The sequence below is a fragment of the Sinohyriopsis cumingii genome, chromosome 5 (genome assembly GCF_028554795.1).
Source record: "Sinohyriopsis cumingii isolate HCF-2022 chromosome 5, ASM2855479v2, whole genome shotgun sequence".
Taxonomy (NCBI): Eukaryota; Metazoa; Mollusca; class Bivalvia; order Unionida; family Unionidae; genus Sinohyriopsis; species Sinohyriopsis cumingii.
This window is the reverse complement of record NC_142965.1, coordinates 129,229,345-129,248,493: the sequence shown is the minus strand read 5'-3', so window position 1 is coordinate 129,248,493 and position 19,149 is coordinate 129,229,345. Positions and strand designations below refer to the sequence as shown.

Genomic DNA, 19,149 nt, shown 5'->3' with positions numbered 1-19,149 from the left:
AAACAAAATTCCCTTCTGAAGATCCAGTTAGTCAAAAGGGAAAAGTCTGTCTTCTCTGAACTCTTGTCCAACTCAAACTAGAATACAGATGCCTTACTTGCTGTTAGAACTGATGAATGCACGGATACCCGTAACAGCAACCATAACACAAGCAGTGTCTTTGACATGACTAACAGCAACCATAGCACAAGCAAATAGTCCTGGTAGAAATCCCACCATGGGCATGCACTCAAATCAGCTAAGCTCCAAACAAGATAATACCATCCCTACACATACAAACATATACTACTATCGATATATTCGTTAAATATTGACAATTCTTCTGTACTACCATCATCTGGAAGCAACTTCCAACGAAAGTGTTGCTATTCCCTTCTGTCCATGTTTTAAACGGCTGAATCCATTTGTTCGCAGCACCACTGCGTGAAGTAAATTAAGTCATTTATGTAAATCCGACCTTTCCACTTGAGATAAGTGGTACCGGGTAGCCTAGTGATCTAAAGAGCTAGCCTTTATCGATCGTTGCCATCTGACCTCTGTCAGCGTGGGTTCGAGTCTCTGGCTCGGCCATTGTGGTTATTTTGAGGTAGCTTGCCAGTAGCTTCCCGCGGGTCGAAGGTTCTCACCGGGGTTTTCTGGTTCTTCCTCCACCAGTTATACTGGCCACCATGTAGAGCCCATCTTGCGTTTATAAATGGTGCGAAACCCACAGCAACAACACCATTGTAGATAATAATATATCATCACCGACTGAGTAACAGACGTCCTGTTCCACTGAATTTCTTCAAAAACTGATCATTCCTACTTGGGTAGATGAGGATGGGAAAACAAAAGATGACAAGCATGTTTTGTAACTGATATCTGGTTGTCACCAATATGTCTTCGTCCGAGAGCAAGTGGTAAAAACAGCGCGCCTGTCCTTTCTAAGCACCATTCATAATTATACAGCGACTTGGGCACAAAGGTGTTACCTATGTTGGTTCCTGTCTGTATGTGGGTAGGTAGAAAGTTGTCAGATTTACCTCCTCCCTATCTATATATGATTGTCTGCCCTATTTGCATTTCTGTCTGTCCGTGTGTTTAGATCATTCCTCATTTTAAAAAAATGCAAGCTCTGACTTGATGCAGGTAGAAATTCTTCCGAAATTATTTTGATTTAAATTAAACATGGACTTATTTTCATGTCATCTTGATCGTCAGAGAATCAACTGGTCTTAGTTTAAGGAATCAGCGGGTGAGTGATCACAAGATCATGCTTGAGAAATTGTATCGAGTTTACTTGGAGATTCAATGACCAGTCTCCATACAGTACCGTACATGCATGTAACGTTCTTTTTATATTCTAAAAATAACGCATTTCATTACTGCTGATCAGAGAATGAAAAATAGAAGAATTTAGTAGTCTGACAATATTTGACAAAATGTATACATTTATTTTCTTTATAATACGGATTTATTCCATGATGATGACGGGTCCACGATGTCAAGAAGTCTCAATCGGCAAATTTTCTTCACTTCCGCAACACCTGCCATTGCCTCTTCTTCTGAGCTGTGTTTTAGCCTTGTCTCAAGCCCTTTCAGTATGGCTTCCTTCTTATTTTCCCTGGCGCAGATGACGAAAGGGAAACCAAATTTTTCTTTGTACTCCTGATTCAGGCTATTCATATTCTGACGTTCTTTTTCTGTAATGTCGAACAAACCTGCGCTCGCGTGCTCTTTCGTGGAATCTGACGTTAGACCTCCTGACTGGGCAAGTTTTCCCGCCAGGTCTGGATAGAGTCTCAATAAGCCCTTTTTACCTGCAAGTAAATGGTATGGTTAACATACTCTCAAAAGACAAGGAACATTATGAAGAAAGAAAAGTGATGAATTAAACACTTGAGGCAGAAATATTTTGACGTCACTTGGTAAAAGTGCTAAATTAAAATACGTATGTCATCAGCGTTGATATTTGCCACACTTCATATTGTTGGCATTTGACATTTTATATTTATTATTATGTTCCTTCAGTTATTTTATGAATTAGGGTATATCATTATACATGGTGTTATTTTAAATTTTTTGTCCAAATGTTTATGTTTCTTCAATAATATTTCACAGTGACAGTTCTTTCTTTATTCCAGATAAAGTAAAACAAAATTTACACCGTCAGAAAATGAGTTTTTCGTCAACAACCATCATCGTATTTGCTGTCTCAGGCAGAAACACCACCAACAGTTGCACGGGAGATCGCGGTTTTTGAGCTTTTACCATGAAGTAGAATATCCGACAATAAGGAGACGAAGAAAAATCTTTCTCAGCCATGCGACAGAGAAATCTAGCTGTTTTACTAACCTTACTTTTTCTTATCTCAGTCTAGTCATCTCAGACCAGCCGTCTCAGTCATGGTTTCCACGCGCTCAGAACTACTTTTAAAACAAGAAACCCTTGTTGTCTTCTGCTCTGTCTGACGTAGTTGTACTAAAATCAAACAACAACAACAACAGCAACAAATCTGTAACAAAAACATAGTAACTTAAGGAAAGTCCATCTTTGAGAACACCCCATAAAAAACATTTCGATAGAGACAAAGACACAAACGCATACGCTGTGGAACTTTTTGGTATTATGCTATTTCGTTCCACACAGCATGGTCAATTTTATCTATATGCAGGCCTAGCTCAGTACATTTTCAGGTCAGCGTCATTAAATGTAGCTAAAGCTACCTGACTAGTTTTAAATACTTTGTTTGAAACAAATTATATACTGTTAGCTACATTTAATGACGCTGACCTGAAAAATGACTGTGCTATGGATAGGATAAAATTCTCAATGATGTGTGAAATGAACTATAACAGAAAGCACTGATCCATGCATATAGACTATAAACCTATTCACTTTATAGCCTCCCAACACTCTTAACAACTACGGGAAACATAGTAACAGCCATAAAAGTGTTATATAAAATATGCTTTATTCTAATTTTGTTAAGCATCACCATTGTGCCCCGGTCGAATCAAAAATATACCTACACTATTTAATGACAAATAATGCACGTACCAGTCAGAAGGAATCATTTATCCGTCAACATATTAATCCATAAGCAAATTTCACTGTAGCACTTGCCATATATCCAGGAGAGAAAAATAAATGTTAAAAGAATCCGTGAACTTGAAAGTTTAGCACATGGTTATCCGCTAGAGTCTATTTTTGGAGAGTCTATTATTCACGAGGGTAATTTTACAATCAATATTAAGGACAACACAAGTATGTCGCACACAGTTTCACCTCCTCCAAAGAAAAGAATAGTTATATACCATAGTGACACAGATCTCTAATTACCCATGAATAATCTAAAGAAAGATGTTACTCTTCGTTACATCTTGTACTAAGTGTAACTACAGTAGAGCTGAGTAATAATAATAATAATAATAATGACCTTATTTAAAGAGGGTAACACAATTAGCTAAAAACTAATCTACCTTGAGGCCCTCATACAAAGGAATTCATTTATTTAAGCTGCATCTCTGAAGCCACTGGATATATTGGGTTTGGAAGAAGGAAATAGAGTGGGCATTTCTAATCTCAGCTGGAATACTATTCCAGAGCAGAGTTCCAGAGTATTGGAAACTTTTTTTAAATAACTCCTTATTTGGTTTGGGAATTTTATACTGTTTGGTTGACATGGATCGCAGGTGGGGAGTATTACCAGGTAGCCTATACTGGAATAGTGATTGTAAATATTCAGGAGCACTATTCTGAGATATCCTGTACATTAATTTGGCTTTTCTCAAACAGATTCGGTCTTTAATAGGTAATATTTTTAACCTACCAGCTAAACTTTCCTTGCTTTCTTTCTGGATTGATATTAGCCCAAATGCTCTTTTTTGAAGATGTGCCAGCTTTGCTATGTTTTTATCATTTGAATTACCCCATACTGTACTACAGTAGTCCAAATAGGGTTGTATGTAACTGTTATAAAATAGTTTCCTGTGCCTTTCAGGGAGAAAATGTCTTATCCTACTGAGAAGCCATAAACTTGAATTGACTTTTTTACTGGTATGTTTGATATGTTCAGTCCATGATAGGTTATTATCTACCAGAACACCAAGTAGCCTATCATGACAGACTATTTGCAGATTTGTATCCTTCCATGTCAGACATAGTTCATCACTATTAAGATTTGTCCTTCTTTGCCGTGTTGAGATAAGTAATATTTTAGTTTTACCAGTATTTACCACCATGCCATTACATGTGCACCAGTTTTCCAGTTTGTTTAGGGCATTCTGTAAAGAAATTTCGAGCTCATGCTTTGTGTTTTGGATGTCTGACAATGTTGTGTCATCTGCATAGAGATCTGTAGATGTTATTGAGTCTCTTAGTAAAAGTGGTAGGTCATTAATAAATAAAATGAATAGTAGTGGACCTAGAATTGAGCCTTGTGGTACTCCATATCTAATTGTTTCAGGTTCAGACAGAACGTTATTTATGTAAACATGTTGTGTTCTCTCATTTAAGTACGAAGTAAACCATCTAATTGTTCTTTCATCACACTGGTAGATTTTCAGTTTCTTCAAAAGGATTTCATGATCCACCATGTCAAAAGCTTTCCTGAAATCTACAAATACAGTTCCTATTATTCTACCTTGGTCAAGTGCTTGAAGCCATTTATCAGTTAGGGAGATCAAGGCAGTCTCACAGGAATGGTTCTGTCTAAAGCCTGATTGATTAGGGTGTAACAGCAAGTGTTTGGTTAAATATGACATGAATGAGTCATGGACATGTTTTTCAATCAATTTTGACAAGTTTGGTAGTATTGAAATTGGTCGGTAGTTATCAGCATCATCCTTAGAACCAGATTTGTGAATAGGAGTTACTTTTGCAGTTTTCCATATTTTGGGGACAGATGAGGTTGCAATACTTAAATTAATTATGAATGTTATGCTATCTACAATAGCAAAGGCAGAAGATTTAATGAGTCGTGGACCAATCTGATCAAGTCCTGTAGCTTTCTTGGTATCAAGTTCACTGAGACATTTTTTAACAAAGTTTTTCGACACTGGTGGGATAGAGAAACATACCTCCTTTGAGATTTTACTGCTGCAGAACTTTTTCAGTTCATTAAAGTTGTTTTCTATCACTGGCTCTTTTAACTTTGTGGTAATGTTGATGAAAAAATCATTGAAAACATTTGCAATGTCAGTTTCATCAGTGACTATGGTGTCATTTACCAGAAGTGAGTGAATTTTATTTGTCTGTTTTATGTGCGTTCCTCCAGTGAGTTCATTGAAGACTTTCCAAATGGAGTTAGTGTTGCTGTTTTTGTTTTCAAGCAATGATTGATAATAAGTTTTTTTAGCTTTTTTGATCATACTTGTTATTTTATTTCTCCATACTTTATATTGTGCATGGTTTTCCATAGCCTTGAATTTGTCTCGTGTTTTCATAGCATCTAGGATTTCAGTAGTAAGCCAATTAGGTTGAATATCAGTCTTTACTCGATGTACTTTCAGTGGTGCATGCTTAGATACTACATCCATAAACAAGTCAGTCCACACCCTCATGGCTTCATCTATGTCATCCAAATTTTGGATCATACTCCATGGAACTTTATATAGGTCATTGAGAAATTGTTCTTCATTAAAAGTTTTGAACGATCTGTAAGTGATCGTTTTATGTGTATTTTTCTTATTTTTCTTGCATTTAACCTTTCTTGTCAAAAAAGTAGGATAGTGGTCACTAAGACCAACATTCGGTACATTAACACAAGCCACATTGTCTGGTAGGTTAGTATAAATGTGATCAATAAGAGTGCTTGATTTTTCTGTTACCCTTGTAGGCTCATTTACCAGCTGGTCTAGGCCTAATGATTCAATAAATTCCATCCAGTTGTTCCTTATTTGAGTATTGAGAAGGTCCTTATTTATATCTCCGAGTATATATGTTTCTTTCTCCTGTGCTAGAACATTTTCTATTTGTTTCAAAAAGTTATCATTCCAAAATGCTTTGGAGGAAGGTAGTCTATAAATGAAACCAGCTAGGAAAGATTTTGCATTATTTTGAAAGATTTCCACCCAGATACTCTCAATTTCATGTGACTCCAAGTCAAGTCGCCTTTTTACATTTACATCTTCCCTAATGTATACAACAAGACCCCCCCCCCCCCGCCGTCTCTCTGTCCCTACGAAATGGTTTATTGTAGCCTTGACAGTGAAATAGATCATCATTGTGGTTAGCATTTAATTTGGTTTCAGTGAGCCCTAAAACATGTATATTATTTTCCATGGAAGACAACATTAACTTAATCTGGTCTATCTTTCCCACTATACCTTGTACATTTAAGTGACCTATGTTAAAACCTTTTGTATTTAGTTTCATATCAATTACATGTATGTCATCATGCAATGGGGTACTCACTGAGATTGTCTCCATACTACTTTTATCATTCTGACATCCTATTTCTATATTTAAATGTTCATATATATTAGCATCTTCAAAGTCACATACAAACCCTGAAAATCCATTTACATTTGCATCTACAATAGTGTCCATTGAATAGTTAGAGTCAAGAATCCCACTGGGTACATTTAGTTTTTTTGTAAATGAAGCGTTGGCATTCTCCTCTTTGCCAGCTTCCTAATATGTATACATTGATGGACAAAGTCTTTGTTTGTGTCCATATTTATGGCACCTAAAACACTCGATCTGTTTGCCATGATGGCATACCTGTGTCATGTGCCCAGTTTCTCCACAGTTGAGACAACACTCTTCATTAAAGTGCTTGAAAATAGGGGCATACATGTTAATATTTCTCAGTAGCTGGGAGGTTCCTTTTCTGCTTAGATGAATTTTGTCTCTGTGATAGAGACTAAGGTTGACATCCTGATTCTGAATGAAGAAAGATTTGTATTGTGGAATGTACTGTAGGTTGAAATCTTCACATAAGTCAATTATCAGATCATTTATTTCTTTGGCCTTGGTGTCCACACGAGGAGGTAGTCCCGATATCATTAATTTACATGTATTTGGGCTGCAATATCTAGCAGCATACAATAAACTTTCAAAATCTGTTTTGAGTTGATTTAGTGACCTTCCCTCACAGGCATCATTACCACCTACTAAAATAATAATTTGCTTGTATTTGGTTAGGTCACTGTTCATTATTCTGTCAGTGATGTTGTTGATTTTTGCACCTCTTAAAGTCTGTACATCTGTTTTAAAAAGTCTCCTTGGTATTATACTTTTCAAAATTGAGGAGCCAATTATTAGAGTCCTATCTTTCCTGGCTTGTGATGTCGTGTGTTGGACTCTGGATTGTATTTCAGACACATATCTTGGAGGAAGGGGTGCTGAAATTGGTGTTTCAGTTGTGTGAACTACTTGTGTTGATTCTGACACATTTGTCTGAGCACTGGGAAATGCAGTTGTTGGTGAAGGTAACAGACTTGTTTGAACTGCGGGCCATGGATGTACACTTATTGCTGTTGCAGGTGTGTCACATGACTGAGAGGGGGATACTGTTGTCTGCAATGCAGGATTACTTTGGGCATCAGTTTTTATTTGCATGGTCATTTTACATTTTCTTTTGGCTGGTACTGGGATTGTCTGTGTCTGAGCATCTGATACTGTTGATATTTGGGAGTCTGTCTGAATTGCTGTTTCACATGAGGTTACTTGCTCATTAACCTTTCCCTGTGCTGATTTAATAGCATGTAACTGTAGTTTTAATTCTTTGATTTGGGTCTCCAATTTCCTAATTGTTTTTTGATGTACACACATGAAGAAATCATTAAGGCTGTGGTCATGATTTATGGAGCGTGTAATTGCCTGACACTCTGGAGGGGTGTTAATTTTATTGCCTGAGTCATTTAGGTCAAAGACTTTAGGAACTGTTTCATGTTTGGTACTACATCTAGTTACTGGTGTAGATGTCAGCATATAAATGCCTTTAGCATGGGTGTTCTCATCCTGTCTACATTTACAGATAATATGATCTAACCATGTGAGACTGTTCAGGCCCTGTATATGTAAGACACATGTTGTTTTATACAGTGTAGCTGTCACAGTGTTTTTCTCTTGTGTTCTGTAGATAATACCATTTTGTACACTTGAACTACATGAAGTCATGCAAGGTTCTGAATCCAATATCTGTTTTACAAACTCAAACTTTTGTGGATCTATATTCACAGTGATACTGTATTTATTATGTTTGACCCTCAAGAATTCTGGAGTGTCAGCCATAATGGATAATTCCAGATCATCATATGCACCATTGTTTTCATTTTTATTCTGAACATGACTTTCCTGCATGGGATTATCTGTGTGGCTCTGATCTTCAGGTATATCAGACATACTAATGCCAGAAAATGATGCAGAAAAGGCTGAGCTGAGTGTGTTGAGTAAGGAACCTACAAGGCTGGTATTTAAATATGTTTCCATGATTCTGATATTTTCAGCTTGTTCATAGCAGTGATAGCAAAAGTATATCAGATCCTTATTTATGATTAGCACATATCCATAAACTTTTGAATGAAACTTGCATAATGTGCTTGAGTTGGTATCAACTGAAGTTCAGATATGGTAGGTGTAGTTCAATTTCAAGTATATCCACTTCGGTAGCCATCTTGGATAGCCAAAAATCCTTTGTTCTGAACAGGTTTCCAAATTCACTTGAATACATGAACATGTGCACATAAAATTTCACTTACACTAACTTAATATTGTCATAAATCCACAGTATAAATGATGGCTACAGGTATTAGCATATTTAACACCAGGTTTTACACCAAGTTCATGGAGTTGAGTGGAGCTGTGTTAAGACCATATATACATGGCAGCCCAATATCGTTTTATTATTTACAATATAACTTTTCAAAATTGGAACTGATGACAATAAAACAGTTTCTTGTAATAAATAATGATTAATTATTGTCAATTTCATATAACATCCATATATTAAATGTGATAATACCTCATTATTATGCGACGTTTTATGCTGTTATTTTTCTTTGCTCACGCGTATAAACTGTGTACTTCGGACGCAACGGTCACACCATAATTATATACATGCGCCGCACGTAAACATTGGACGTGAACACTAGTGAAGAATTCTTTTTACTTTAAAGGAAAATATTGGGTGAGAAAAATAATCTACGTTGGGGTTTGGAGCGAGACAAGGAAATCCCAGTCGTGTGTTTATACTATATGTCTCCCCACTCGGGCAATCCTCCAAACCCCAACATAGATTCTATATATCAGGCTCACAAGATCGGAAGAATGGTGTCTACACTCCGTTGATAGAGCGTATAACCTGTAATCCAAGGGTCGCGGATTCGATATCTGCCCAAGTCAGCTTGGGTCAGCTGCCTCGGTGTGTGATTGGGAAAGATACTTAGCTCCCATTTCTTCTGCATAAAAAAACTCTGTTAAAGGTAAACAAGTTATATCATTTCACACGACAATTACAATAAATTTGTAGCTTTTGTAAGTTTTAGGTTACGTACGTCCAGTTTAATTTATGGTAAATTAAAAGTTGAAATAAACACAATTAAAATATTCACAACAACTTGAATATTTTCAGGCGTGCAAATAAACCGAGCTTTAAAATCTAAACCTAATTAAAAAATGTTATAAATATCCCAAAACAACCAGATACCGTTTACATAGGGGCCAAGAGTAGACTAAGGTGCTCGCCTTTAAATAACACTAACATCTCACCTCTGTCCAGGTGGATTCGAACCAAGGCTCAATCAATGTGGGTATGTAAAAAAAATGCTTACTAGTAGCTTTCCGTTTGTCAGTGGTTCTTGCCGGGTTCTTCCTCCACCCAATATACTAGCCACCGTGAATGTGCTAAAAATGGCGTTAAATATAAAAATCCCAAATCACAATTTGCTAATCGGAGAAACTGGTTAAGCTTTTATTCCTTGGTCTGTCCATCCGTGGAGTACCCAGTATCTATGTAAAGCATGTACCAATTATTTATAGCAGAACACAGTTCGAAACTTGAACATTAATAGTTTGATAGTTGCAGACTACAATAATACATTTTTGACAACAGCATGCACGGAAAATTTAGATTAAAACCGTCATAATTTGACATTCTACACAAAAATCCTTCCCGTCCGGGCATATGGATGATACGCAAAAACACCGAGTCAAAAACCTGACAACTGTTAGTCCTGTAGTTGGACGCCCGCGTTCATACATGTACACCCAAAAGAAAATCGAGTACTAAAAACTAATCAGAGTTTCCTATCAACCCAATTTCAGGTACTTAGACATTTACATATGGTGTGGACCACTCCGATGGCCTAGTGGTAGGAGCGTCTACCTCGAATGCCGGAGGTCGAGGGTTTGAACCCCGGCCGAGTCATACCAAAGACTTACAAAAATGGTACTAACAGCTGCCTCGCTAGGCGCTCAGCATTAAGAGGTTGATGTTAGGACTGGTCGGCCTGGTGTCAGGATAATGTGACTGGGTGGGACACCATGCTACATGTATGAGGCATGATGCCCCAGTGCTAGACATCACTATAAACTGCCACACTGCAGACATCGCAGTGCTATGACTCAAAAATTGTTAAAGCTACACCAAAATGCGAACTTAAACGACCTTACATCGATCCACACCTGAAAACTTATTCAGACTTTAAATTCCTAATAATTAACAGATATACTTTTTTCACCAGTTGTCACACGCCTTACCGTCCCAATTAGATTATAAATATTACGTCTGACAAGCTCTGTACCAATATAAGGAAAGGAAAAGTCAATATCGTAGAAATTAATAATCTGACTTAAAGAGATTGGGTGTGGTATTTAACCTTGATAAGAGATTGCAAAGACGGCATGAACCAACTGGATTCAAGTAAGCACAGTCAATATTTTTGCTTCTGTATGCTGGCAGAGAGTTAGCATTTAAATGATTTACATATAACAAGAGTATATATATATATATATATATATATATATATATATATATATATATATATATATATATATATATATACCCACTTGCAGTTGAAAATTATTTTCTCCGAATCTCAGTGATGAGCCTCACTACTATACTACAATCTGATATTAGTATCAGTAATACTAGCAGTAGCAGTACTAATAGTAGTAGAATCAGAAAAAAGCAGTAGTACTAGAAGTACCAGTAGTAATGACAGTAGTGACAAGTAGCAGTAGTACTCGAAGTAACAGTCTAATAGCAGTAGTACAGAAGTAGCAGTAGTACTAGAAGTAGCAGTAGTATTAGCAGTAGATACAGAAGTAGTAGTAGTAATAACAGTAGTAACAAGTAGAATTAATAGCAGTAATAACATAAGTAGCAGTAGTACTAGCATTAGTACTAAAAGTAGCAGTAGTAATAGCAGTAGTAACAGGAGTAGCAGTATTATTAGAAGGAGCAGTAGTGATGAGCAGTAGTAACAGAACTAACAGTGGTAATAGCAGTAGTAGGAGTAGTAACAGAAACAGCAGAGTAATAGCAGTAATAACAGAAGTAGAAGTAGTAATAACATTAGAACTAGAAGTTGCAGTAGTAATAGCAGTAGCAGAAGTAGCACTAGTACTAGAAGAAGCAGTAGCAATGGCAGTAATAACAGAAGTAGCAGTAGTAACAGAAGTAGCAGTAGTACTTTAAGTAGTAACAGAACTAGCAGTAGTACTAGAAGTAGCCGGTTGCAGGAGGTCGCGGGTTCAATCCCCGGCCGAGTCATATCAAAGACTTACAAAAATGATACTAACAGCTGCCTCGCTTGGCGCTCAGCATGAAGAAGTTAGTGTTAGGACTGGTCGGCCTGGTGTCAAGATAATGAGATTGGGTGGGACATCAGGCTACATGTCTGCGACATGATGCCCCAGTGCAAGACATCATTATAAACTGTCACACTGCAGACATCGTTGCGATATGACTGAAAAATTGTTAAAGCTACGTTAAACATCTAAATCACACACACTAATTAGCAGTATTACTAGAAGTAGCAATATAAACATAAGTAGCAGTGGTAATAGCAGTAGTAGTAATAGCAGTAGCAACAGAAATATCAGCAGTAGCAATAGTAACAGAAGTAGCAGTAGTACTAGAAGTCGCAGTAGTAATAGCATTAGTACTAGAAGTAGCAGTAGTAATAGCAGTAGTAAAAGAATTAGCAGTAGTATTAACAGTAGTAACAGAAGAAGTAGTAATAGCCGTAATGATAAGTAGCAGTAGTAATAGCATTAGTACTAAAAGTAGCAGTAGTAAAAGCAATAGTAACATAAATAGCAGTAGTATTACAAGGAGCATTAGTAATGAGCAGTAGTAATGACAGTAGTAACAGAAGTAGCATTAGTACTAGAAGTTGCAGTAGTAATAGCAGTAATAAAAGAAGTAGAAGTAGTACTAGTATTAGTACTAGAAGTAGCAGTAATAATATTATTGGTAACAAAAATAGCAGTAGTACTCGAAGGAGCAGTAGTAATAGCAGTAGTTACAGAAGTAGCAGTACTAATAACAGTGGTAGCAGTAGTAAGAGAAGCAGCATAGTAATATCAGAAATACTGCAAGTAGAAGTAGTAATAGCAGTAATAACAGAAGTAGCAGTAGTAATAGCATTAGTACTAGAAGTAGCATTAGTAACAGAAGTAGCAGTAGTACTAGAAGTAGAAGTAGTAATAACAGTAGTAACAGAAGTAGCAGTAGTAACATATGTAGCAATAGTAATAGCAGTAGTACTAGAAGTAGCATTAGTAACAGAAGCAACAGTAGTAACAGATGTAGCAGTAGTAACAGCAGTGGGACTAGAAGTAGCAGTAGTAATAGCAGTAGTACCAGATGTAACAGTAGTAACAGCAGTAGTAACGCGTAGCAGTAGTTGTAACAATAGCAACAGAAATATAAGTAGGAATAGCAGTAGAAACTGAAGTAGAAATGGTAATAGCAGAAGTAGTAATATCAGTAATACCAGAAGTAGCAGTAGTAACAGAAACAGAAGTAGCAATAGCAGTAGAAGTAGTAATAGCAGTAACAACAAAAGTAGCAGTAGTCATAGAAGTAGTAACAGAAGTAGCAGTAGTAATAGCAGTAATAAAAGAAGTAGAAGTATTAATAGCAGTAGTAACATAAGTAGAAGCATTAATAGCAGTAGAAATAGTAAAAGCAGTAGTAACATAAGTAGCAGTAGTAAAATAAATATAAGTAGTACTAGCAGTAGAAGTAGTAATAGCAGTAGTAAAAGAAGTAGAAATATTAATAGCAGTAGAAATAGTAAAAGCAGTAGTAACATAAGTAGCAGTAGTAAAATAAATATAAGTAGTACTAGCAGTAGAAGTAGTACTAGCAATAGTATCATAAGTAGCAGTAGTAACAGAAATAGAAGTAGTACTAGCAGTAGAAGTAGTACTAGCAATAGTATCATAAGTAGCAGTAGTAACAGAAATAGAAGTAGTACTAGCAGTAGAAGTAGTAATATCAGTAATAACAAAAGTAGCAGTAGTCATAACAGTAGTAACAAGTAGCAGTAGTAATATCAGAAATAACAGAAGTAGAAGCAGTAATAGCAGTAGCAGCAGTAATGGAAGTAGCAATAGTAGGAACTGTTGGTATTATTCTTGTTGTAGTTGTGCCAGTGGTTGTGGTAAAAAAAAAACCTGCTAGAGGTAGTTGATCCAAGAAGTTGGCTATTGTCTCATGTAAATGGTGGACATCGTGGAAAGGCCTCTCATGACATACAACTGCAGCGCATAGAGAACAGTGTTCCACCACATTTCCAAACCTGGAGATGAATTCTTCATACGGCATACGGTTCACCTCCGATATTAATATATGACCTGACATGGCAACCTAAAAGTAAAAGAAATAAAATATCTATTTTGATTTAGACAACAATTCGATTTGGACTATAAAAATTCTTTAACGTGTGTCAGGTCAACCTTGTTCTACTACGGGTATTTGGTAAGAAACAAATGCAGTGATTGGGATATCTGGCAAGAAACGGGTACAATTAAAAGGATATCTAGTATGGCGAAAAACAAATGAAATGATAAGGATGTCTGTAATGAACAAAGACAATGATGAGGGTATTTTGCAAGAAAGAAACACAATGATAAGGACATATGGTTAGGTCAAAAACAAATGGAATGATAAGGATATCTAGTAAGAAACAAGGACAATCTTAAAGATATTTTGTTAGGCAATCAGCAAATACAATGACAAGAATATACAAAGATAGTGATGGCTGTCAAGAAACAGACACAGTGAGAAGGATATTTGGTTAGATAAGAAATAAATACAGTCATAAGGATATCTGGTATGAACAAATACAATGATAAGTAATATGTGGCGAGAAACAAATATAATGATAAAGATATCTGACAAGAAACAAATACAGTGACAATGATATCTGGCAAGAAACAAATAATAAGGATATCTGGCAAGAAACAGATACATTGATAAGGATATCTAGCAGGAAACATACAATGATAAGGATATCTGGTTTGATAAAAAAAATACGGTGAAAAGGATATCTGGCATGAAATAAATACAGTGATACGGATATCTGGAAAGAAACAAATACAATGATAAGGATATCTGGCAAGAAACATTTATTGATAATGATATCTAGCAAGAGATATATACAGTGAAAAGAATATCTGGCAAGAAACAAAACTACAATCCAGGTACGACAATGAAGCTGAACAAGCAAGGCATGGCATGGATCAGTCCCACCGAAAAGCAAAGGAACTAAATACAATCGAACACCTAGCATAGTTATGAAAATAAACATCAAATCCTCAACAAATCGATCAAACAAAACCAAATAACATTTGTATTGCTCATCAAATAGTTTTTTTTAAAGGTGACAGCAAAAATTTTTTTTTAAAGTGCTGCGTAAAACACGAGAGACACGAATGTCACTGCATTTGAACTATATAGAAAAAAGTAATTCTGTCTAAATGTCTGTGGCTGACGTCTTTCATACAGTCTTTACTTAATATTTTGCTTACACTGTTTCAAATCCTAGAAATTTCCGCTGTGTCACTGAATACATTCTACCAAGCTGGTATAATAAATTCACCTCGCAGGCCGTATCTTCAGAAAATATTGATAACATCTTGGTAAGTTCCTGATAGAAAGGCCACTGACAACAACTACTAATCTAAACTCCTCAAAAATGTGATCCGGAAACGCGGTGGTACGGTAGAGCGTTTAATTCCAAACGCAATGTTAGCTGGTTCAGTATCCACCCAGGTCATCCTGTGTCGTCTGCCTCAGTGTGTCATATGGAAAGGTGCTTGGTTCCCATTTCTGGCAGGATATAGCAGTTAAAACAAAAATGAAAAACAACAACAGTCTTGCATGCATAATAAAAATCATTAAGAAAAGGTAAAATTACAAAACAGCTGGAAGCATGTACGTGCTTCAGCCATATTTTAGAAAGACAGTAAATTAGATGCAGATCAACTATCGCCCAGTATTTGTTCTGTCACTGTTCTGCGAACTGTTTCTTCTGGCCTTTATTCTTATTTCACATACAATGATGTCTTCTCCTCCGTCCAGTCTAGCTTTAGGAATGGACACTAAGGAATATGGACTACTTCGAGTGACTAAATATGTCTTTAAGAAATTCAGGAAAGGTGAGATGGTCGGTGTTAGTAGATCTTGATTTAAAGAAAGATTTGAACATTCTTAATCACTCTGTTCATTTGCATAAACTAAAACATTGTGGCATTTATTAAACTTAATTTGGCGTGGTCTTGTGAATGTCTATCAAACAGAAAGCAATTTATTTTAATTAATGGTGACCTCTCTGACTCGAACATCACAATTGTATGTATTCCGAAATCATCCATCTCAGGACCTATTTTGTTTGTGATTTTATGTAACCGATCCATCTACTTTGCTTAAAGAAGCTGAAACCCACATGCAAGCGGAAAAAAGAAGAAAAAGCTATGTTGAGAAAATACGATCAGTTCTCTAGTTTTACCTTACTAATGTCTACAACTGGCTAAGATGCCAACAGACTAAATCTCTATATTGGCAATATCAATTCTTTGCTAGAATGGTCCTCGAATAAAATAGAAGCAAAACTTGCTGACATTACCTATCTTTTAAAAAAAGCAATAAGACACAGTCAAGAATTGAGAAATGTGATTACTTCAGTATTATGTTAGACAAGAAGTTAACTTTCAAGCAACAATTGCACATATCAATTGACAAGTTAAACGGATTCGGACAATTGTTTCTTCTTGTATCCTGAACAATACTAGGAAAATGTTGTGTAACACTCTCATTCATTCTCACATTAACTATTATTTATGTATTTGACGTACTCTGCTAAAGACTTGTATTAATGGAATTTAAAAAATACAAAATGGCAACATGCGCATAATTTTGAACTATCATTACTGTGATGACTGACAACGTGCTCAAGCAGCTACATATACGAATCTAACATTGTTATTTCCCCTGATTACTCTTCGCTCGCGAAGGCATGTAAAAGGTATTTAAAGGAGTATTCTTCCAGTGAATTTCGTATAAAGAAAAAGCGTTATTATTAAATTAATACTTGAATAAATAAGTAAACTTTATTTAGCAAATAAAGTTACAAACAGAGATGGGTGAAAAGGTGGAGGCGATTAAAGAGATATCACATTTTAACCTGCAACTATGCGATCAAAATGATAAAATTATTTCATCAGCCAGTCTTACAATTAGAATGAATACGTAAAGAAGAAGCCAACAAACCGATGTAAATGCAGATAATCTGGTAAATGAAGGAGTAGATGTAAGAATGAATGAATGTACAGAAGATAGATTTAAGAATTACGAAATATACTTACTTACACAAGAATGAGAATGCACAATGGCATAGATAAATGACCATTACAACAGTGTACAATTGTAAGATCAAATATATTATTTATAAGAAATTATACATTATTTCGCAAATGAAAATTTTAATCATTGTGAAACTGTGACGGGAAATACAGCGTACAAATTATTACAGTGAATAGAGGTTACAATTACAGTTATCTTCATAACGCCGATGTCCCTCACGCGTAAGGAATACTAACTTTCATCAAGGTAACAAACCAGTAAATCTCCTTTACTTAGAGAAACTAGAGTCAATACGGCCAGTCTAATTTGTATTTATTCTGCTGTATCTTATTTTGTATCCTACATTTAATTACCTTTATCTTACCTTTGATTGTTCTTTACGTATTTATATATGAGAAGAGCCAAATGGCTGAATTTCGATCTTTGACAATTCTACAGTGACACAATCAAACGCCGTCTTGGTTAAAGATATCATCGATAAATGAAAATTTATTTTAAAATCTATGACAAACTGAGGATCCATATTTGTTATTATACTTTTTGCATGAAGTAGAAAGTTTTACTGTTTAAAACATAAGTTTAAGACGTGGTGGGGTGTTTTTATTCATGTTTTGTTTTGTCACTAACAATTTCTTGATAGTCTATGCGTTAATGTTGTCCCCCTAAAGTAATTCTCGCAAGTTCTCGTGTCACGTGAATAACCTTGAAAATGCGCATAAAGAAACGTAAAAAGCCCCAAATTTCCAAGTAATTCTGAACAGCTTATATAAAACAGATACTGTCTAATGTGGCTGTGCATGGCCTGACTCCCAAACACTAAAAGCACACCAATCCAATTAAAGGTCTCGGGTGATTACCCGCGGGACTAGATCAGTTTCAAACTTACATGTGTACATTGGTAGGGATCACAACAATTATTTAAAGTGGTTGGGGCCAAGGGCATGGAATAACCTACTAGATGTGCAAACCATAATAAACTTTAAAATAACGAAGAAAAAACGTGTCAAGGATATACAGTCTCTGAGAGATTCGCCCCAACGCTGTGACATATTACAGCATAATGTTCAAATTCTTGTGTGTGAAACTTTCACACATTTTATCTAAAGTAGTTGTATGAGCTACGTCTAATGTTATAGCTTCTTAACTTGTATTCGTGTTTTAATTTTGGAACACGTGTGTGTTTTGTGCATGCCGTATCTTAGTTTATCGTTTTCGTACTGTATCTTACCCACCTAAAGTTCTTTATTGTCTCCTTGAATTTGCGTCTGTTTTGCTCATTTCTTGTAAATGTTATCATGTGTTATTTTATTTGTATATGGACCTGTTTTTCACAAAACATTTGAAAAGCAATTGTTATACAGCTGTCACAGTATCCAGTACTATCTAAAATCTCAAAGTTCAGTACAAAACCCTTCATCATACCATGAGGACTCGCAAAACAAAGAAACAGTTACATGTCGATAAGATTCCAAGTCTCATAAATATTTTCTTCATCTCGTCTGTTTAATCCGGAAACAATCGCTGATAAGGCATTACCAAGTACGCCTATCTACATGTTAATTTAATAAAACATTAGATGACCTTAAGTTGTTCATAATGAATTGACCCAGAATGTTTGCATTTATCCAAAAGTATTTACAAAACTAAAAAAAATTATTACAGAAAAAATCTTTTCCTCATGAAACAGTACTTATAATAAATTTTATTTCATACTTGCATCAGACAATTTCAAAATAAGAATGACATGGAAAGGACTTCCTGAACTTCATTTTGGGACTGCATGGGAAGTATTTTGGATGCAAAGTGTTAGGCAAAATATTTACCTGTAATTGTGCGTACATATTTACCCGTAGTTGTGATAATTTAACTCACAATAAAAGTACAAAGGTCGTTCAGTAGTTATCAGCATCTGAGTACAAAAATGAAGATAAATAATTGCTGAAATAGAAGCGAACTTTGACGACAAAGGAACTTACATATGAATGATATCTACTCGCAGGAATAACCGTTATAGTTAGACCAACAAATTGTTCGTTACCGCCCATTTATGTATATGATATTACTGTTGGCGAAGAATGTCCGTCTTATGACTGAATCAATAATGCTCGGTATGCTATGTTGAAAATGTCATTTTCGGTCCGGTAGCTACTAATGAATACAACTATTTTAACTGACCTTTCTATTAAGACAGCGATTCCAATCCATTTATATTGATTCATAGCATTACATCTTTTAAAAAAACTCACCTTTTAGTATTAATTTCGGCCACAACAGATGGCCTGTGTATTAAGCGGCTGATGACCTCAGAACTGCTGAAGCATGTGTCCAAAGCCACATACTTAAAT

At 35.7% G+C, this 19,149-nt stretch overlaps 1 protein-coding gene across 1 annotated transcript; it reads right to left on the bottom strand.

Moving 5' to 3' along the window:
• Window positions 1-1,440: 1,440 nt before the first annotated feature.
• On the bottom strand, window positions 1,441-18,645 carry LOC149800226 (2-oxo-4-hydroxy-4-carboxy-5-ureidoimidazoline decarboxylase-like). The gene is made up of 3 exons (XM_089958366.1): window positions 18,628-18,645; window positions 13,615-13,807; window positions 1,441-1,799 (listed from the first exon to the last, which is right to left on the bottom strand). The coding sequence occupies exons 1-3, from the start codon at window positions 18,643-18,645 to the stop codon at window positions 1,441-1,443; spliced, it is 570 nt and encodes a 189-aa protein (XP_089814492.1).
• Window positions 18,646-19,149: the final 504 nt, after the last annotated feature.